At 38.9% G+C, this 22,274-nt stretch overlaps 1 protein-coding gene across 11 annotated transcripts in view; it reads left to right on the forward strand.

Annotated features, from left to right (window-relative positions):
- ZNF451 (zinc finger protein 451) overlaps window positions 1–20,938 on the forward strand; it is a 40,116-nt gene extending 19,178 nt beyond the window's left edge. For 10 of the 11 annotated variants that reach the window (XM_086876152.1, XM_086876153.1, XM_086876154.1 and 7 more), the window contains 7 exons: window positions 203–350; window positions 865–2,513; window positions 3,618–3,752; window positions 8,175–8,305; window positions 9,453–9,639; window positions 17,704–17,778; window positions 19,775–20,938. In XM_086876152.1, the coding sequence (XP_086732278.1) occupies window positions 203–350; window positions 865–2,513; window positions 3,618–3,752; window positions 8,175–8,305; window positions 9,453–9,639; window positions 17,704–17,778; window positions 19,775–19,845 (2,396 nt within the window). In that variant the 3' untranslated portion in view covers window positions 19,846–20,938. Of the gene's footprint in view, window positions 1–202; window positions 351–864; window positions 2,514–3,617; window positions 3,753–8,174; window positions 8,306–9,452; window positions 9,728–17,703; window positions 17,779–19,774 lie in introns of those variants that run through there. The other variant, XM_086876156.1, reaches the window with a different exon arrangement.
- Window positions 20,939–22,274: the final 1,336 nt, after the last annotated feature.

Raw genomic sequence — 22,274 nt, forward strand, 5'->3', positions numbered from 1 at the left:
CAGAAGTTTAAAAAATTAAGGACTTAGTTACAGCTTCCATTGCACTGTTACTGTAGCTCAGCTGGTATTTGTTAACTTGCTTTCTGAACCCTGTGATAGACCAGTAACAATAGCAATTGTAAACAGTCATGTCATCAGAGAGCTGAAATTCTATGGAAAAACTCTAATGTGTGGTTGCACTTTGTACCATTCTGTTTTATAGATGCATTGAAGTCTGGCCATCCGCTACCTTTTCCATCCTTTGCAAAGAACCTCTTGATATCTCTGTGCAAAGAGGTCCCCTTCCAAGTGAAGTGTATGTCCTGCTTCAAGATACTGCGCTCACATATGGAATTAACGGCTCATTTCAGGTTTGTGAAAGTCAGCTGTCTTTAAAGTGTGATCATCTACAGATCAATGACATGTATGCAGACATGCTTTTAGTGGTACTAGTGGAGTTCAGGAAAGCTAGGACCATCTGAATAAGCAATTAGAAGCCTTCCCCCTTAACTGTACTGCACACTGCAGGAAGCTGATCAATGTCAGGATCCTCTCTGTATTTTCTGTAACAGAACAACAAAAGCTGTTCTCTGTTCCGCTAATTCTAAGTTGACAGCATTTGATTTTGAAAATTTATGGTCAAAAACGTAAGCTTCAATCTACATGCTAGCTTTGGAAATTAACACCTAATTCTCTTCAAAGTTCAGAGACTAAATATACATTGTGTGGTTTTGTTGACAAGCTGGTAGGTGGGTTAAAGTACATAGAGGACAGTGTTACTGTGCACTTATCCTGTAGCTACTTGATAATATATCGAGTACATCTGAAAGTTTAAAAATGTTCCAGGTTGTGATATAACCTCTGTATTATTTTAATCCATTCTAGAACACGTTGTTATAATTCTGGGCCCATGGCACTGTCAAAGAAAAGCATCTCCCAAGTTGCAGAGATATTTAAAAGGAAAGGTTACTGTGAGAGCTGCGATGAACTGTTTGCTGATAAGAATCAGATGACCCAACACAAACAAAGCACTCAGCATAACATTAGAGATTTTACTACACTGGAAGAGTCCATCTTGATGTTCTGCCACGTCAGTGGAAAACATAAAAATCAGTCTCATTTGTGCTACATTGTGGAACGGTCAAGACCACTGCTTAAAAGACATTTGAGTCCAGATGAGTCCTCCAGTGAAACGGGTTCTACTTCAAAACGGAAGAGTAATTTAAAAGATAAAAATGAAGATGAAGTTGCAAACCGAAGTCAAGGTAGTGCTTGCAAAGTAAAAGCCTGGTTTTGTGAATGCCTTCAAAAGTTTTTTACAGAAGAGTCAGTAGAAAAGCACATTTTATCAGCAAATAGGATCTGTCACAAGTGTGCTGTGTGTGGAAAGCTAGCTGAAAATTCAAGCATTATCCGCCTACATATGAGTCGATTCCATGGAGGAGCACACTTAACTAATTTTCTTCTCTGGTGCAGAGCATGCTCTGTAGATCTTAGAGAAGAGGATATTATGGGACACATAACTGAATTTCATGGTGGACATAGTTATTATTATGAGCAAGAAGCTGTAGAAGATGAGCCTATGCCATCTGTTTCTTATGCAGTGAGCATTTCTGCAGATGAAAATAAAGACTGCATTTCTGACCCTGTGGAGCTCTCCCCTGAGAGTGCTTCTGTTGTGGGAAAATGGCAGTGCCGCATTTGTGAGGAGATGTTTGAGTCTGAAGAGAGTGTTAAACAGCATTGCATGTCCTTAGAAAGCCATGCATTTCACAGGTACTCATGTGGCTTATGTAGAAATCATTTTCGGAAAGTAGGAACACTACAGCGGCACTTCCAAGAGCATCATAATGAGGAGATACAGACTAAATACTTCTGTGGCCTTTGTGGTGATCTCTTCTTCAACACAGAGGAAGAATTTCTAATCCATTACAAGGCCCTTCATAGCATGGACTATACATTTGTGCCTGAGCAGATGGAGCCGTCAATAAAAAAACAAGAGGATTTCCTTCCAGTTGAACAAGGAGACTATTTAACCTGTGGTTGCCGGACAAGTTACATCTCCAAAATAAACAGGAGGAATGATTATGAGAATTGTCAGAGAGTCATGCTGCAGAAAGGAAACTTATGGTTTCGATGCTGCTTGTGTTCTGCAACAGCACAGAATATTGCTGATTTGAACAGTCATCTCAAGAGTCACACGTCAGTAAAACCTAAGGGAGAGATGTACGTTGTTAGATGTGCTGCATGCAGCAAAAACTTTGATGATCTTCAAAGCGCACATCAGCACTATCACATGAAACACTGCTTCTTGCAGAAACCTGATCTATCAAGTCTTGCATCAGAATCAGAAGACACAGTATTCAAGTTTTCAGCAAGTGGGGCTTGTGTGGTCAGAAAACCTCACAGGCAACAACTTCAAGCATCTCCATCCAAAACTCAGGAGAGACCACAGTTTTCTCCTCTGCAGGGTACAATAGAGGGAAAGAAAATAAAAAATGAGGACTCAGAACAGTCTGAAGAATGCAGTGAAAGTATGTAGAAAATTTGTTTCAACTTCAGAAAAGTATTGCTGTCCTTAACACACTCTGTTTCATTGTCAGTACATGTCACATACCATTTGGTTACATCCAGTCTATAAATGAGCTTAGAATTTAGTACTTGTTATTTCTCAAACACTGAATTCTCAGTACTTGAATTTCCAAAACTCAGACTCCACAATTTATTTTTATATGCTAAGTGTACGAAGTCTTGGGAAAAAAACAAACAAAAAGGCAGATGTGAGAATCCTGAGACCGAAACATTTGATTTTCAAATTGGTTTGGAGCATAATTTGGTACTAAAAGGAAGAGGACCATCAAGGATACCCCAGTTAGGATGTAATGCCTAGAAGTGTAAAAGTGATTTATCATACACATTCAAAAAGAAACTTGCCTTCTTTATATATATAAATATTTATGAGCCTGTTAGTGCTTTCTGTGTGGGCAGTGCTGTTATATCACCATCATCTCGGCTTTCCTAGCTTGCCAAAAAGCGGTATCAGCTGAGAATTTATATTCCCAGTATGACTTGGTTTTTTTCCCTGAAGCGTGCAATTTTTTTCAAGTTCATTATCACTTTTAAGAATGACATCAAGGATGCTGAAGGTGTACCTTGTGTTCAGAAATCGGAAGTGTTTCTTGATTACTGGTGGTGTCTTAATGCTTTTGATTAAGAGGTTGACATTTATGTTAGAAGTGCAGCAAAAAGTGCATGTCTAAACATTTCATGTGCTTTTATGCATGCAAGCAGTTGAATGTTACAGAGACTTGGCATAGTCAGGGGTGGTTATTAAATCACACAGCTGGATATTAAATAAATGTCTTGGTGAGGGATGACAGCTTTTTGTGCTTACCACAAAACTATCCAGGTTTGAACCATCATATGGTCAAATTCCACTCTTCTCTCTAATCTATGCATTATTAAGTGCTAATTCAGTTGATTTTAAAATATATGCATTCACCAAATAACATCATGTTTTGTAACTTTTCTTTTTGTAACTTTTCACTTATATATGTGACTACAAGAATTTTCAAAAGCAAGTTGGTTGACCAGAAAGTCACATGAATTTTAAATGTATCCTTTTTATCCCATTGAAGATGGTGAACTTCCTGATCTGGACTATCTGAGTACTATGACTCACATTGTGTTGGTGGATCTGGACAACTGGGGAAGCTTTTTCACACAGCTGCCAGCTAACCTGAACCAAGGGACATTTATCTGGGGTTTTCAAGGTAAAAACTGTTTGAAGTAAATTAAAGGTAAGATTAACAAGTCTACACGTGTACTTGAGCAGAGATTCCTTGAATCTGAGAGAATGAAGAACAAGAGCAAGTAGGTGCTAGGCTTCTAAAGTTGCAGTGTCACAGGCACCATGTAACAGAAATGTTCTTGAACTTAGCAAACTCTGTCTAAACCTCCACTGCTCTTACTGTTCCTTGTAGAATAGTTCCAGAATTGTTGAACTGTTTATCAGTCTTTCTGGCTTCCCTCATGAGCTTAAGCTGTATCATATTTTCATAATTACCAGGACATAATACTCAGAGATTATATTAACTCCTAAGTCATTCTCATAAGGCTGGGATTTTTTATTTTGGTTTGTATTTTTAGTTACAGAAGGCATGATTTTGCACTCTTAGACTTATAATTTTGTTCTGTCTCTGGTTTGGTCTGTAAAGGATGGTCCTGGTCATCCTGTACAACAATAGGTATATGTCCCATCTTGAAGATACCAGTGACTGATGAAACTCGCATTGTCATGTGCTTCATAGAATGGTGGAATGGTTTGGGTTGAAAGGGACCTTAAAGATCATACCACTTTGCCAAGTCTACAAGTGGCATCCCTTTAAGTTGATACTTTTGCTTAACTGACTGTTTCTGAACCAGCTGCGTGTCCACCTCATGCTTTTTCTATGGGTTTTCCCTGTATCTGTCTTTACTATTATTTTGTCTGTGGTACATTGATTTCTTCAGTAAAGTGTAGATAAGGGGCACTTTCAAAATACTTATGGCCTGAAACACAGGCATCATCTTACCAGATTTGTAGGTCAGGTATGTTTTACACTGGGTAAACACTACTGCACTGCACTTCCTTGTTAAGTGTTTTTTATTATTTCTTCCCATAAAAGATAATCAAGGATATTCTGAAAGCTGGGAGTTGTCATGCTGCTCATGTTGGACAGAAAGGTCTCTTGATGCCTAGGTCACTTTTTTTTTCCTCTTAGAAATAGATTTTCCAGTTAGCTGATGAAAGCAGAGCAATTATACTGTTAACGTAAAGTGTTAGAGATTGAAACAGTGATCTGTGCTCCTGAAATTGAATCTGGTATCTGCTTGTTAGGAGTTTTGGGGATGAATCCTCTGATCTTCCCTGTTAAAGCAGGTTATTCTCCTGAGTTCTGTGTTCTACTCCAACATTACTTCTGTGTCGCTACATGTATAGTCATTACCTTTGGCCTTTTTGTAACAGCATTCCTGTACACATGCAAGCCACAGAAAATACTGATTTTGAGGTTTCAGATCATAGAATGTTAAGGGATTGCAGTGGACCTTAGAGATCATCTAGTCCCAACCCCCTCTGCCATGGGCAAGGACACCTCCCACTAGACCAGGTTGCTCAAGGCCTTATCAACCTGGCATTTAGCACTGCTGGGGTTGAGGCATCCAAGACCTCCCTGAGCAACCTGTTCCAGTGTCTAACCATCCTCACAGTAAAAACTTTCTAATATCTAACCTAAATCCCTTCTCTTTCAGTTTGTACCAATTACTCCTTGTCCTACAGTGCCTGACTAAGAGTCCTGCTCTGGCTTCCTTTAGGCTGCTTGAGATATTGGAAGGTTGCTGTGAGGTCTCCATGCAGCCTTCTCTTCTCCAGACTGAACAGCCCCCAACTTTGACAGCCTCTCTTCATAGGGCTGGTGCTCTTATCAACTGTCCTCTTACCAATTTCTGACCCTCCCCTGGACTTGCTCCAACAGTTCTATGTCTTTCTTACACTTGGACACCAGAACTGGACACGATTACATTTGGTCTCACAAGATAAACAATATAAAAGATATCACACTTTGCATATTATACCTAATGGTACTAGATTTCTGTTTCATCCATGTTGGTTGGCTGCTTCATTTATATACATTCTCTTTTCCATATGGCGGAGCAACATGTTGTTTGTTTTTACTGTCTTTTGCTAGGCTTTGCCCAGTTTAAACATCTGGGCAGATTTCACTTCACCTGTGCATTCCTTGAATTCTGTTGTGATTGAGGGTTTGGTTGTAGGTTTTAATTGCTGAAGACTTGTTTATTTCTACAGTTATTCAATCTACTTGGCCTTGGAAAAACAACTTCTACTGATAAAAATAAGAAACTATTTGGAATCTATGTCTGTCTAGTCTGTCTGGGTTTTATAAAGAATTACTTAGTAGAAAAGAATTTCCCCACATGAATTCAGACACTGACTTTCAGTCATACTTCATTCTATCTAATTTACTCAAAACTGATTTGTCATTAGTTGACTTAAGCTTGTTTGCTGTGACAAGGTCTTCTGTGCTGTTACTGTTTTCCAAGGTTAGAACATAGTTTTGATGCATTAAGAAAAAATTGGTTGCACCTAGGGATGTCTGAGCTGTGTTGTCAGAAATTTCTACTCTCTGACTTACTCAAAAGAAATAATCATAGTAAAACCATAGTGTTAGTCTATCAGTAGGAACTCCTACTAATAAAATACTCCTACCAAAGGTACCTTTGTGCTAGTTAAGATTCTGTGCCCAGAGATGTTCCAAACACAGGTGCGTGATGGCACAACACAGCTCGTATCAGCACTACTTAATTCCTTACTTCCTAATGGGTTTGCTGCATGCAGAGTGCCTCATGGGAATTCCCCCTGAAGCATGTGAACTAAAAAAATATGCTGAAGAGTAACTTGGGAATAAAATGGACCATATTCATATTAAAGAGAAATTTACCAGTTTTAGTGTCAACTATATTGGTTTTGAGCCTGGGAACGCTAAAGCTCCCAGGCACATCTGGATCATTATCTCATAATATGGTTTGTGTAGTTACTTGAGGCATCCTATTCTTGTCTCTTTAACCTGTGAAAAATATAGCAACATTTTTTCCTGTGTTTCCCTGAATTATTAATTATTATTTTTATACTGTATATCTGCATTATTTCTATTATTCCTGTTTCAAGTATAGCCTTAACTTTACTTTGAGTTCCTCCATTGCATTGTCTGGACTCTCTATTGTTTCTGTCTTCAGGTACTCAATTGTCTTTCATCCATTTGTGGGCTAACTAAATAAATAGAAGTCAGTCATTGTTTTCAGCTGCCCTGGTCAAATGCTTATATTGTACCTTTATGCAGCCAGAAAACAGGGCTGGTGATTACAAGTCTTTGCCAAATAGCAGTGACTGAGGGCTGTCACAGCAGACAAGAGCAACTTGCAAATAGCATTTTTTTCTTATGGACAGGTTACACTAAATCATTTCTGTGTAGACTCTTAATAAATCTTTGTAGTCATTTTTGATATCATACTCTTACCATTAGGCTGAAAAGGCAGGGGGGGAAACAGGAGAAATCTACTGAGTCCTGCTTTTCTTTGTCAGACTGTGGGTGGATGTTGGCATAAACCATCCTCTGTAGCCTGTTTACTTGAGCACTGGTTTCCCACATCCTCATGTTAAGTGCCATCAATGGCTGCTTTCATTTTCTGTTCAAAATCCTCTTACATCCAGCCACTCTATCATCTAGCAGATAAAGAAATGTGTTTTCCCTCATGTTGCAGACCCATTATTTCCTAGCCATTGAAATGTTACAAAACTGTGGTTAAATTGTCCTTCCATTTGCTTGCTTTTTTATGGTGTCTTATGTGTTTTTATGGTGCAAGCTCCTCTGTTTTTTCCTCTCTTCTTGAGAGATTTTCTGCTTCTTTCCCTTACAACTTGTTTCAGTCTGGTACTGGTTTTGTCTGTAGCAGGCACTTTACTCAGCTCATCTTTATTATCCATCTGTTTTCTCAGCCTGTTACTAAATGGTTAGTGTACTGTTTAGAAAATTCCTGCACTTTTTTCCCAGTTGTAGCCTCATTTTACTTATCCTTGACTTCATCCCGGGGTTTGTCAGGACTGTAGCATTTCTCTCAGCTATTGATCCAGTTCTTGGATCCACTTTTTGATGAGTTCAGACAGTTATGGTCCATGTTGAGTCTGTGAGTCCTGTGGTACAGGTTTCTCCAAGAGAAGCACTTCTTATTACTTGTACTATGTTTCCAGAGCTCTTCTTATTCTGCACATTAACCATTACCGTGCTTCAAACTGGAGAAAAACACATCCTTGTGTCTAAAATCACATGATATCTAGAAGATAAGTTTTTCAGGATTTGAAGAAAAAAAACATACAAAATTGATTGAGTAGCACCAGGCTAATTACTTTTTTTTGCCTTCTATCTAAAGAACAAGAGGGCTGGGGGGATTTGGGTTATGTGTTTTCCTTAGCTTTCACATTGGTCAAAATAAATTCTGTCTTTAAAAACAGTTTTATATTTGCTTTTACTTTCTATGCATTTTTAATTCATAGAGGTGTTTCTGCCCAAACCCATGGTTTGTTTGTTTGTCATGTTTGATTTTTATTATTATTAATATTATTCCTCTTTACTATATAGGAGGATACAGCAACTGGAAGCCTCCAGTGCATTGCAAAATTTACAATTATCTTAAAAGGATTGGATGTTTCTTTCTTCATCCACGTTGCAGTACCAGAAGAGAAGCAGCAGACTTTGCTCTCTGTGTTCATGTAAGTTAGGGCACGCTTGCTTTATTGTGTCCTGTACCCAGAGAAGGGTGGCAGATGGCATCTGCTATTGATGCTGAGTACTAATTGCAGATGACATTTTTAGGTTCTTTCCATGAGACTTCTGTGTCCCTTGTAAAGAATGATAAACCTGGACTGAGTGGAACTGGGTGGTCAAGAAGTGACTTAAAAATTAGCGCGAATAGGACAACTGTCTATTGGAGGGGGGGGTGGGAAGGGAGCTGGTTAGGGGATGAAGATATAAAAGACCTACACTTCTTAAAGTTTCTGTTTTAAGAGTTGCATGTAACTCCTTTGTCTCTCTTCAAGTAGCCCAGATCTGGAGACATCTTTGCAATGGAGTTGAATGGGTCTAGTTTCACAGACCCTTTTGAGCTGACAAAGAGCAGTGCCTTTATTTGGTAGACTTTAGGCTTTGGCACGGTTGGGATGTGCAAGTGAGGGATGGGAATCTGGGATGCCATGGGGATTCGTGTATTCCTAATGCCGAATCACGGAGTTTAAGGTTGGAAAAGACCTTCTAGGTCATCAAATCCAGCCATCAGCCCAGCACTACTACTGTCATTAAGCCATGTCCTCAAGTGCCATATCCACATGATTTCTGAACATTTCCAAGGATGGTGGATGACTCCATTGCTTCTCTGGGCAGCCTGTTCCAATGCTTGGCAACCTTTTCAGTGAAAATCTAAATCTCCCCTGGTGCAGCTTGAGGCCATATAGTGCTTTATGAGTTAGATAAATTACTACCTATCTAACTGCATAAGCACATTTTTGCAACAATGGTTTTATGTTTCATCATGCTTTTTATGTTACTCTTAAAATGGTCTGCAGAGATGACTTGTTTTATGTGGAGACAGTTCTAAAATGCTGCTTTTTAGGCATTGGTTTCATACTCCATCTGCACTGTTCTGGTAGCCATCACCAGTATCTATTGTACATGGAGAAGAAATGAGCATCAAACTTTTGAAACAGTGCCTTTCACAGTGGGGTAATGTGGCTTGGATCATAAGGGCAGGAATAAATTGCTGTAGAAAATTTTCCAATGAAGACCTGTCTTGCACAAAGCTAGCTAAATGCCGTGAGATAAAAACATAATCTCTGTTCAACTCTAGTCATTTTTTTTGTATAGGCTGGTCGTCTGGATGAGCACCTGCCCAAGCAAATTCCTTTCACTGTTCTTTCTGGAGACAAAAGCTTCCTGGAACTGGAAAACCAATTTAAAATGACCCAGCGGTCAGCTCGCATCCTGAATCCTCACCACATTGAAGGAGACATGATGTGTGCCTTGCTAAACAGCATTTCAGATACCACAAAAGGTAGAAAGTAAACATTAAACACAATTTTTCCAGTGAACTTATAGTTCTTTCCAATAAAAAAATGGAACACTTACACTGGTAACATAAACTGTTGCTTGGTGCTTCTTGTATTGTAGTGGTATTTCAATGAGTAATAGATCAGAAAATCATTATGCTTGGGCATGTTTTGAAAACAGACTTAATTAAGCATTTTTATTCAATATAAGAAACTCTGTCATCCCTGTATTCTTTATTACAGCAGGAGACAAAACTGATGTTTGAGTCTGAAAACTCCTTTCTAGTTAAAGAGAAGCTGTTTAAAGCACACATAGTGTGCATAGTTATCAATTTCTACTCGGATCTGTTTGGTTTGATTTATGCTGTGTCTGAACAAATGTAACCCTGCTAAAGCATCATTATTTTTCAAAATACTTCTGTTTTAACTCTGACCTCCTGGCTACTTCCTGTCATTTGATAATGGTCTTCACTGGCACATGATTCACACACCCATTTGGAGAAAAAAATCTCAGTGGAAGTTTTTAAGTTCTCTTAAGTGCCAGCATGCTAAAATGGTCACATTGGTTTTATATAGGATAATCTAAGAGGATTGAGCCAGCTCATTTCATGCAAAGGGTACCAGAGCTGAGATGAGTTTTAATACTTATCAGCATTTTAAAGTATTTTGCTGTTTTCCTAGAAGACCTGACATTTCTCTGTAAACATTTTTGTGTTTCCTGGCTTCTTGTTGCAACCCTCTTTGGAGGGTTGTAAATTCAGGGCATATTACAGAAGGCTGTTTCTGAATTAGCCCTAAACTGTTTTCTGGAAAATTGCACTTCTGGTCTTGATACATGTTTATGAAATCTATAACATGGTGCTGCTGTTCCACCAAGAAGATTAAAGTGGAGTGCTATCTCTGAACGATGAATCGGCATTGATTGATTAAAGGGAAAAAAAATAAGTAAATAGTTTAAAAAAAACAAACAGTGGTGAGCTGGAATTGATTTATCTGCTTTTGGTACAGAAAAGTTTTCTGGGCACCTCAGGCATTAGAAGTTTCTTAATTTAACACTTCTTTCAATGTCTTTTACTACATTAATATTCACTGTTATGGTAATTGGCCCTACCTGGAGGCTGCAAACCTTTACCTGCTGGCTGGCTGCTCATTACACATTCCACTTAAATTACACATTAATTAAAAATGTCATTAAAAAAAAAAATCCTTTAACAGGAAATTTATAGAACGACATGATTCCTTTGGCTGCTGGCATTCCTTAGCAAACTTGTAAGCAACAGAATTGTCCCCTTTGTTAGTCAGTGTCAGCAAGGGGAGGACCCAGACAGCAAGAGCTGCCTTTGGCTCTCCATCCTGTATTAAAACAGAATATTAGAAAACTCACCATTAGTAATAAGCCTATATTTGCTGCATTGTGGGTTGATGTTGTTACAAGAGTTTATAAAGTTTTTCTTTAAAAATATAAAGCCACCATGTACCACATACATACTGTGTGGCTCAGCAGCATCAGCCATCATTTGCAAGTCTTAATGTGGCAAAACCAGTATTGGAGGCTTGAGATGGAAAGTCTTGCAGTGTTATCATAGGCTGGTATAACTTGTTGATGTGTTACAGAAAAGCAGCTGAGTATAAGGAAATGCAAACAAGAATTGCTTGCTTTGTGACTTTCTCAAGCCTATGGCTATTATTCTGAAGAGAGAAATAAGTGAGAAACAAGACCGAGAATCATGTTGAAAAATATCAAACTGTAGTTGGTATTGGATGAGCTGCAAAATGAAAAAGCTGTTTCCCTAAATCACCTTCACAGAGCTATCATCAGCTTCTGTGAGCACCTGGGTTGTGTTTGGATGTGGCAATCTGACAGGTGCATCTTGTGAACTGTTTTGCCAGCACAACTGCTGTAGGGAGCTGTAGTGCTGCATTAATTTTAAAATAAAATTTTCTGCATATGTTGCAATACAATACCAACTGTATGTAACTATAGGAAACCCTTGGCTGAGGAGATTCTTGAACATCCTTTGAGATATGGAAACAGTAGGAAACATTCTTTCTCTTCTTTCTCTGCTGCTGCTAAGTCTGAGTTCATAAATGAAGAAGGTTTTTGCTTTTATGCTGAAGCCACAACACATGACAAGAGCTTCATGCATGTTATCCCAGTGGTTTGGGAAGGGCAGAGAGTTTTCAATGTTTTCCTTTATAACAAAAAAAATAGCAGCTTGCAGAAAAATATCAATATTCCATTATGTCTTGATGATACCCTGTGTGTTGAAAGTACACTTTTAATGAGTGCTGGACGATGTTGACGGCAAAGCTGTGATGGTAGGTTGGGGTCATCATATCCATCTGAACACTGACAGGAAGACCACAAGTTTTTGGTTAACAGGCTATCTTTGTGTAAGTTGATGCCCTTAGCTTGACTATTTCTTCTGGTTATGTTCAAATGAGATCCTTCAGTGACCAAGCTCTTAGGTAAAACAGACTCTCTTAAATTATAAGAGCAAATTTTTGGAAGTATTTCTTGTCCTTTCTTTTGAAGAGCCAGTCTGTCTCATGAGCCTGTCAAAATTGGTGGTGTGCTGAATGTAGTTTTGTCTGCCAGATAGCCACTGTACCTCTTTCTCTGACCCATAAAGTACATTTCACTGTGCTCAAATGGAGTTGCCAGCCTGCATTTTCAATCTGCTACTCTTGCCTGGTGTGTTTAAATACTACCAAATGCGGCTTCCATGAGAGGTTTTATGTTTGGAAGGGCAGGATTTCAGTTCATTTTAATGAATGGTCCTAAACTTCCTATCTCCCACTATGCCCAAAAGCTTTTGTTTTACATACAGCCAACAAAAGAATTTGAGAGGACAGAAGAACATATTTGTAGACAACATTGAGAATAGTTGCTTTACTTTCTCCATGGTGAAGATTTTATAGGTGAAGGTCTGTGTATGGTCTTGTTTGAGTTCCAGTGTGAGTACAACATCAAACCTTTAGTTAACACAGATTGCAAATGACTAAAGTTAGGTCACAACCTCCAGCCTCCACTTCCCTGAATGTGAAACTGAATGTGAAGGGCACGAGCATCTGCAGAGTGATGCACCATGAATGAATTATAGTTTCTGTGGTAATATATTCTTTTATTGTAGCAGCCACAGGTTCTTGCAGTAGAGTGATAAGAAAATCACCCTGCAGTTGTAACCTTGTGTTTAGCTACGGCAGGAAGTTACTCTTGGGTTTGGTATGTCAGTGGCATCTCTTGTATGTATATGCCCTAGGGAGAAAGCAATGTACTGAGACCTAAAATAATGAGCCTGAACAATAATTGTAGGCCAGTAGATGAACTAGGAAGTCCTCACTACTCAGATCATACAAAAAAAAAATTTGAGGTTTAGCTTAAATCTAGCTTTGAATTTGAGAGAGGAGTCTAAAATAAAGGTTAGATGAAAGTCTGAGTCACCATCATTATATTGGCCACAGTATCCAAGAAATGCAATTGGAGGAGAGTGGCAGCTTGAGAGCTTTATTTTCATTTCTCCTACACTTGAATGAGCAGCTGTAGGCAGAGATACATAGAGTGAAGCTTGCTTTGCATGGAGGAAGAGAGGTCTTGTATGGTAGTAACCCACAGCAGGGCATAGGTGTACTTGCATTTACAGATTATATTACTTTTATATGAACAGAGATTAGAGGAGGAATAAGTATTGGGGAAGAGTATTTGGGAAGGATCCTCCAGGAGCATATGAAAAAAGGCGTAAAAGAAAATATTTTAGAAGCCAAGGAAGCAGTATTTTAAAGGCAGCATGGCCACACATATCAAATGTGATTGCTAACAAAGGTAAGGGTGGGGTACTGATCTAAAGATTTTGGCTAAGTAATTCCTGGGTTCATGAATGAGTTAACAAATGGTATCCATAGGGTAGCACTAAAACTCCAGACAGTAGCTTTAAAAGGAGAAGGGTCAGTGGCTGTAGAGATAGTGTGATAATGTCACTGTGCATTGGAATGGGAAAGAGGCAAGTGAGATTGGGACTTACTGAAAAGACTAAGAGAAAGGAGTATTTTAGGAGAGAAGTGGAGGTGGGGTGTGAGACTATACAGTAGACAAGAGGTGTGTTGTGTGGTAAAGGGAGCAGGAGGAAGGCTGGGGAAGGGAAATTGAGTCTCTGGTGGTAAACCTAGCAGAAATTATGAAAGGGTTGATGGTAACTGGGAGGTTGTAATAGATCATATATAGATCATATATATCATAATAGATATAGTGGGGCAATGTTACCCTGAGCTGTGTGGACAGCTAATCCAAATTCAAGCTGTGGTGCTTTGATGGCAGGACAGTGGTGGCACTTAGATTCTGTGGAAGTTACCAGTCTCTGTGCAGAACAGGTTTCTGAGAGACACATGAAATGTCAGAAAATCACTCTGAGCTCTATATTCATCCAGAGTTTGCTTTCCTGTTTTCTTATTCTTTGAGTAGGAGTATGTCAGTACGTGAGGACAAAAGTCAGCAGTAGGGTTTCTTTTCAGGTATAGACAGAGGTTCTTAGCTGATGTATATTTGACAAAATGTACTAGAGAATAGTGCAAGAGATCTTAAAATCTCTTGCCTCTGCAACTGGGCAGCTAATTTTTCTCTAACACCAAATGAGTTGGGAGCTAAACCATGTGCTAAGCATTTTAAGAAGAGGGGCAGGACATGCCTGATACCTAAAAATTAAACACTCTTCATTAGAAGATGCCAATAGTATGAGGAGTATGTGCTGACAAAGTGTGGCCTGCATGAGAAAACTGAGGTGGTGAAAAAACTGGCTGTACAGGCAGACCTGGAACATGGTGATCAGTGGCATGAAGTTCAGATGGGGGCCAGGAACCAACTGTGTCCCAGTACTGGGACTGATCCTGTTTAATGTCTGTTAATGACTTAGATGATGGGGCAGAGTATACCTACAGCAAGTGTGTTGATGACACAAAACTGGGAGTGGCAGTTCATACACCACAGGAACTGTGCTGCCATCCAGAGGAACCTTGACAGGGCACAAGTGAGCTGACAGTGAACCTCATGAAGTTCAACAAAGGGAAGTGCAGAGTTCTGCATCTGGGGTGAAACAGCCACAAGCAGCAATATATGCTGACCAGGAGTCAGCTAGCTGGGAAATGGCTTTGTAGGGAAGGACCTGGTGGACACCAAGTTGACCATGAGCTAATGTGTGCTCTGGTGGCTAGGAGGTCCAACAGTAGTCTGGGCTGCATTAGGAAGATTGTTGCCAGCAGGCTGAGGAAGGTGATCTTTTCACTTTAATAGGTAAGGTCATATCTAACAAGATGGGAGCTCCCCACTACATTGTCTTTTCACTAATACTCAAAAGCTATCTGGACATAGTCCTGGGCAGTAGATGATTCTAGCTGAGTTGGGAGGTTGGACAATATGACTTCCAGAGGTCACTTCAGTTTCCACCATTCTATGACGTTGCCTGACCCGTCTGGTGGCCTTTTATGGACGGAGCAACTGTAATGATTGACAAGGGAAGACTGTGATGTCATCTGCCTGGATTTCTGTAAGTCCTTGACACCATCCCGCATGACATCCTTATCTCCAGGTTGGAGAGATGTGGATTTGGTGGATGGACAGTGGATAAGGAGTATGGACATAACTGGATGGACATAGCCAGAGAGGTGTGGCCAGTGGCTCTGTGTCAAAATGGAGGCTGGTGACAAGTGTCTTGGGACTGGTGCTCTTCAATCTCTTCATGAGTGACATGGACAGTGGAAGGGAGGGCACCCTCAGCAGCTTCACAGATGATATGAAGCTGAGCAGTGCAGTTGACACACCTAAAGGATGGGATGTCACTCAGGAGGACCCGGACAAACTTGAGAAGTGGGCCCATGAGAATGTCATGAAGTTCAACAAGGCCGTGTGCAAGGTGCTGCACCTGGGTCAACGTAATTCCAGACGTGAGTACAGCCTGGGGGAAGGACTGCATGCAGAACAGAGCAGTGGAGAAGGACTTTGGGGTTCTCATGGATGAAAAGCTGGACATGGGCCAAAGTGTACAGTCACAGCCCAGAAGGCCAACTGCATCGTGGGCTGCTTCAAAAGAGGAGTTGCCAGCAGGTCAGGGGAGAGTATTCTGCCCCTCTACTCTGCCCTCATGAAACCCCACCAGTAGTGCTGTGTTCTGTTCTGGGGTCCTCAGCACAAGAAAGACATGGACCTGTTCAAGTGGGTTCAGAGGGGGCTACAAAGATGATCAGAGAGCTGGAAAGAAAGGCTGAGAGTGTGGTTGTTCAGCTTGGAGAAGAGAAGGCCTTGAGGAGACCTCATTGTGGCCTTCCAGTATTTAAAGGGGGCTTTTAAAAAATAGGGCCTTTTTATGTGGGCAGATAGTGGCAAGACAAAGGGCAATGGTTTTGTACTAAAAGAAGGAAGATTTGGATTAGATGGTGGGAGGAAATTCTTTACTCAGAGGGTAGTGAGGCACTTGACCAGTTGCTCAGAAAAGCTGTGGATGCCCCATCCCTGGAAGTGTTTTTGTGTCATGTGTACTTACACCAAGAATTGAGTTAGGGAGTGATTGCTTCAACTGTTCCACCTCTGAGAGTTATAAAACTTTTTAGGGCAGTCTGACATGTCTTCCAGGCTGGAAGATTAAAAGGATAGTTAATTAGGGAGAAGCCACTTGGGAAAAGCCTTTCCTTTGCACTTTTTCCTTCCTTTCATTAGTAATTGCAGTGACTGCTTTTGGGGGAGGAGTGGGTGTGGATTTTTCTTTGCTTTGCTTTGGAAAATGATGTAAAAATTAGTATCTCTTCTGCTCAGAAATAGTAGGTAGCTCCAAAAAGAGTTCACAGTCAGTCTGCCAAGTAAGTGGAGAAATACCATTTTAACTGCAGTGTATATCTATCTATTTCTGGCATCTTTTTGGGCTTCTGATCACTGTTTAACACCAGCTGTTGAAATTCTTATTCCTGGAACTGGGAAAGTCAGCAAGGTTCTGCTCAAACAGGTTGTGTGTCAAGAGGTTTGAAAACAACAATTTGAATAGCTAAGTTGGGTAATTCAAAATGCCAGAAGTCACACAGTCAGTAAAGGAGATGGCCATATCGTAAAGTTCTTTGCTGGTTAATGTAATCAGAAGTACATTGATGTGTTAATGAATGTGATGACTTTAAGGGGAGTGCTTCTCTTGGTATGACTGTAGGAGATTTTGTTGATTGCTAACCTCATTGCAGAGACCATCTCCCAAAATAGCAATAGCCTGTAGCAGGAGGAGAATGAATGCCTAACATGACTCATTGGCTTGGTTTTTAACCTGTACTTTACTGCTTCTCTATTTAATGGGGAAAAAAATCAACCAACAAACAACTAAACCAACCAACCAACCAGCCAAACCCCACACCACTTTAGGTACACAAATCCTTACCAGACACTTCAAAATAAAGCCATCCTTCTGGAGCTGGAAACCAGCCTTGTGAAGAGAGTTATTAAGAAAGGTAAAGACGGTGCAGTTTTGGCTGGGTTGTGATGAATTAACAGATTAAACCAAGTCTATCAACTTCCTGCTTATATAAGACTTGAACAGCAACATCTCATGAATTGCACTGCTCTTGAATTTTAGCTCCCCATTGTTCAAATGCAGTATTTGGGCAATAAAATACAGCTGCTGTTGTGTGTAGGCAGAGACACACAAAGACACTTCTTCCCATAGTTAAATCCTTGATGCATTTTATAGAAAGTGAGTAATTTATAAAAAGTGAGTAATTTTTTAATAACTGAATATTACCCAAAAAACCCCACAAATGCAGTAGATACAGTAGCTTCTGCAGCTATTATTTCATGTTACTGCTTTAACATAATTAAAAATTGAAGCAATCTGCCTCTAGATTATGGGAAGAAGGTAGCTGAAAAATAACTGTCTCTTGAGTTGCTGTCTTCAACTACCACTGGAATGAATTTTTATCTTGATTGTTTTAGATCATAACAAATTTAATCTTCAAATTAGTTTGTGTTATAGTAAGAGAAATGCAAGAGTGGTTTTTAATATCTTTATTACAAGCAATGTGTAATTTATTTCATTTGTGCATTTAAGGTTCAGATAGTGAAGAGGATGAAGATATGAAAGAAACAGTGAAGCGGAGCTTAGAAGAAGTAAACAAACAGGAAGGTCTGTGAATTTTTACTTTTCTGTGTTCAAGAGCACTATTAATTAAGGAAGATAGAGAAACTAAACTTAAAATCAGTTTTGCAGCAAGTGACCTCTTAGGAATACTCTGTAAACTATGATGGGCGGTCTTGAGTAGTGAAGAATGCTGTAATGAGTTATAAATAAAAAAAATTCCTAACCTGAAAAGTATGCTGGCAGACTAAAAATCTATTTCATTTGTCACCACAGGGTACCAATCAATTAAAGACTTGACTGAGTTCACTTTGTACCAGTTTAATATGACTGTGTTGTCTCAGCAGAATTATTGACTAAATAGTTGAACTTCTGATAAATAATTCAATCTTAGATACCATTTCACAGTAAAGTACTCTGGTCTCCTAAAAGAGCTGTAGTTATGCACAAGGTTGAATCAGCATCACATCTCTATGTTCATTATCTGTCTGTTCCTATCTTATGTTATTTGAAATTGTTTTCATCCTTTTGCTGTTGAGCTTACTGGTGGTGTTCGATGTAGTCATGCATTTTTGGTGACTGACCACAGTGTACTTTGAAAATAATTTACTGTTGACAGACTTGATTCTGCCCCTCCACCCGATGGTAATACAAGAAACTAAAAAACCAAAAAAAGTTGTACAAGCTCACTGATAAAACTGAATACTGAATCTTATGTTCCCAGAATTTATTAATTTTTAAGTTTATCAGCTGTTACTAAATACTGTTGTTAAATGTCCAGCATTCATCTCCTGCAACTGAAAGTTTGGTGCATTCAGGCCTGCCTAGTACTGGGATAGCAGTGGAGTGGTGCATTCAGGAGGTCCCACTTCTGGTGCTGCAGTGCAGAGGGATCTGACTCCAGATGAGTCACAGCTTGGACCTTATTCTGCATTTTTGCACAGACTTAGTAGCTAAATAACATACTTTAATGCAAGCAGTTGTCTGCAAATGGTTTTCTGTCTTTGTTTGTTTCTGTGACCATGTAATATTTTTCTTTAAGCCTCTCTCTTTTATCAGTAGTTCTGGATATTACAGGAAAGTCCAGATTCATGAGAGAGCCGTCAGTGGTATGATCTCTGTTCCAGTTTTCAGCCTTGCATAAAACAGCCCAACAATTATTAAAGTTCTAAAATTCTGTTTATTTTTTCATAAGAACAGACAGATCTTTCTTTATAATAGGATGTGCTTATGTCCTCCTAAAGCAGAAGATAAATAATTCATGAATGACAGTGTGTCTGAAAGCTGCTTTAATTTTTCCAATTATAATATTGATATTAATATTTGCTGTATATACAAACCTTGTCAACTTTATGGTATTTGAACTAACTAACTAATAAACCAACTTTTGGGCACTAACACCTAGCAGTTAGTGCCCAAAACAATCTGAATGTAAGGCATAGAGTTTCGTTTTTGAGTATTATGAAAGTTGTTTGAGATGGTTAAGAAGTCAGATGAGTGCAATGTGATTTTCCTCCCCACCAACAAAACTGCTACAGCCCTGATCTAGACTATTCTTATTGCTGATAATGACTTTTTATCTACTTGTCTGGCCTACTTAGTAAGAGTGACAACACTGGTGCTGAGTCGGTAGGTATGGGCATATCTCTGGATAAGAAACTGGAAAGAAAATACTGAAACCTCTTGCCTTGTTATGTCTGCGTGTTTAATATTTCGTTTTCTTGGTGCATACGTATGGGTTCTAATCTTCATATTATTTTGAGCAGTAAATACATAGCTGCATTATGGTCTTCAACTAATCATTGGCCTGCTCCTGGTTAATACAGTGAAAGGTTGTGGAGGTGTTTTCCATATTTTGTAGTGTTGAAAAGGTAGTATAAAACAGAAGGAGAGAAAATATTTTCATGTTTCTTAAGGACTTTGCAGTCAACTGGCATTGCCCACAGAACTAAGTTCATGCTTTATGTAGTAATATTAAGGTAGCTGTATTTATGGCTAGTTACCAATTTCAGTCTGAGATTACATTCTTTTTTTATTTATGCAGAACTGCAAGAGGCCGAACTGCAAGATGCAGAACTGCAAGAAGCTATCAAAAGAAGCCTCGAGGAAATGTAAATGAAGACACTTGAGTACATTAACATCATGCCATCAGAACTGCTCACAAAAATGGAAGCTTGTTAATCTATTTACAGGGGTTCAGAAGTGCCACTTTTAAACACTTCAACTGTAACTGTTAGATTAATAATCTGATGTCCTCTGTCATACTGATGAACAGCTGGAGTTTATTCATATTCACAGCAATGTGTTATGTTTGATAAAAATAATTTTTTAAGCCTTTTCATATTTGTTTCTAGGGGGTGATGACTAAGTCTCTCCAATTTAGCTGTTTAAAATTGTTGCCTAATTAGTAGGCTGGTCTTACTAGGTATTTTGGGGCTCCTGGTTGTTTAGGTTTTTTTCTTAAATTGGTTCTTGTATTTATTTTTTTTGTCACAAAATGTCATTGTCTTTATTTACTTTTTCATGTGGTCTTTGCAACAGATAAAAATAGCAAACTCTAATTATCTCACATTTGCCTGGCTAATCTTGTTATAGAGAGAAGCTTAGATCCCAGGGTTGTTGAACATATGGCCTAACTCTTGCCTGTGGCTGGTCTTACTTTATAGGCCATAATTTTGTCTCTGTTCAGTTTATTATAAATGTCAGAATCAGGACCACAGGCTGTACAGTTAGTTTGCCAGCTTTATTTTTATAAATGTGTTTTGTTTTTTCAGTAATGGTAGAGTATTTGGATTTGATGGCTTTAAGTTTGACGACTTCATTGCCTCACTCTTACCTGAGGCAGGAACAACCTTTTAAGGGAACACAGTCTAAGTAAACGTCCTATTTTCTGTTTGAAATACCTGTGAGAAGATTTAAACTGTTATATTTCTGTATACTATGGTCTTTGCTCTCTTCCGTTCATGAAGAGGTGGCATTGGATAAATTAATGTAAATGTGCTAATTATTTTTGTACTTTCCTTGTTTTAAGTGAATTATTTCTGTGTTGAAAATTATCTATGTTACCTTTCTCCATTTTGTTCAAAAATACCTATGCAAACTGTCCAGCTTTACCAGCCTGTTACTCTTCAGTTAATGATTGCTGTCAATCAATAAGAAATCTCAATGTAATAAAATGCCAGCTTAATTCTTTTTTATGATTCACTCACCTTGCGAGTTTGCTTCTACCTGTTGTGTCCTTAAATACTCATTATGCAAGTAGATAGTTTTTGTAGAGGGTAAGATGTGGGGAAGGCTAGATATTTCTTTCTGTTCCAAAGAGTCAGCATAACTATAGCTGTTTGTCATGATAGTTAGAAAAGCTGGAAGGCTGACGGTTTATTTCTAATCACTCTGATACAATTGCTGTCTCTGAAGCAAGTAGAATGAATGAAGAATCCAGTGAGGTATCTCAGCACTCATTAGCAATTGTAAAGCTTGAAGAAACTGTTGAAATGCCAGAAAATAGTTTGAACACTTAAGAGTGCATTTGAGTGACTCCCAGGTGTTAAAAGGTGAACAGGACCTCTTAGTGGTTTTCCCTTTTGCCTGCTGCTGGTTTTCCTACTGCCAGTCTTGGATTAATTGTACTGGTGAAATTCAGGTGTGTCGTTCACACTACTGCTGAGAAAGCCCTATTCTGGGAGATTGTAAATTGTCTTTAGCTACTGACCCAAGCTTAAATCAGTTCCAGAATTTTTCCCACTCAGTGCTTCTGTTTAAGGGTGGAATGAAATAGAAAACAGTTTTCATCCTCAAAAGCATCTCCATCTGAGTTATAGAAGCTTTTGGGCATGTTTTTTTCCATGTCAATACTAAATGTTCAAATTTCTTTCATATGAAAAGATGTTTCAGTCTGAGAAAGTTCTTTGGCTCAACAGTGTTTAAAACCTGGGTAGAATTTCTTCTCCAGAGTCTGCTATGTCAGAATTTGATTATTTGCTTTATTTCTCATAACATTTTATTCTGTCATAAATGTAAAGTTTGCTTGTACCTGATGGGCCATGACTTAACTGGTTGCATTAAAAAAAAAAAAATCCTGTACACATACTCTATATACTTGAAGCTCCACTTATTAAACACATTGTATTGGTCTTGTCATCTGCTTACCAAAACAAGTGACAAATCCCAACTGTTGCTGCTTTGGCTTTTATAAAACAACTAAATAGAGTTCTAGTTTCTCTCTTATTGTCATGATAAAAGTATTCAGAATTAGCAATGTCTTGCAATTTGGCCTCATTTTGAAGAAAATTTTTGGTCTCTTTGAGGTTCTCTCTTAACATTTTCTTTGTGAAATTTTCTGCTATCACAAGTTTGTGATACTTCTTTTTCCAGAAGAACAAAGAAAATTGGATTCTTAAAACACTGCATGTACAGACATGAGACTTGTTACTCACCAGCATCTTGTGGTTGAACACCTTCAACTGGAAAAGTTGTCTTGTAAATGTGTTTCAGAATATAATGGTTTTGTCTGGTGAGTCTTGTTAAACTGGCTGAAATTTTTG

The sequence above is a fragment of the Cyanistes caeruleus genome, chromosome 2 (assembly GCF_971803275.1).
Source record: "Cyanistes caeruleus chromosome 2, bCyaCae1.hap1.1, whole genome shotgun sequence".
Taxonomy (NCBI): domain Eukaryota; kingdom Metazoa; phylum Chordata; class Aves; order Passeriformes; family Paridae; genus Cyanistes; species Cyanistes caeruleus.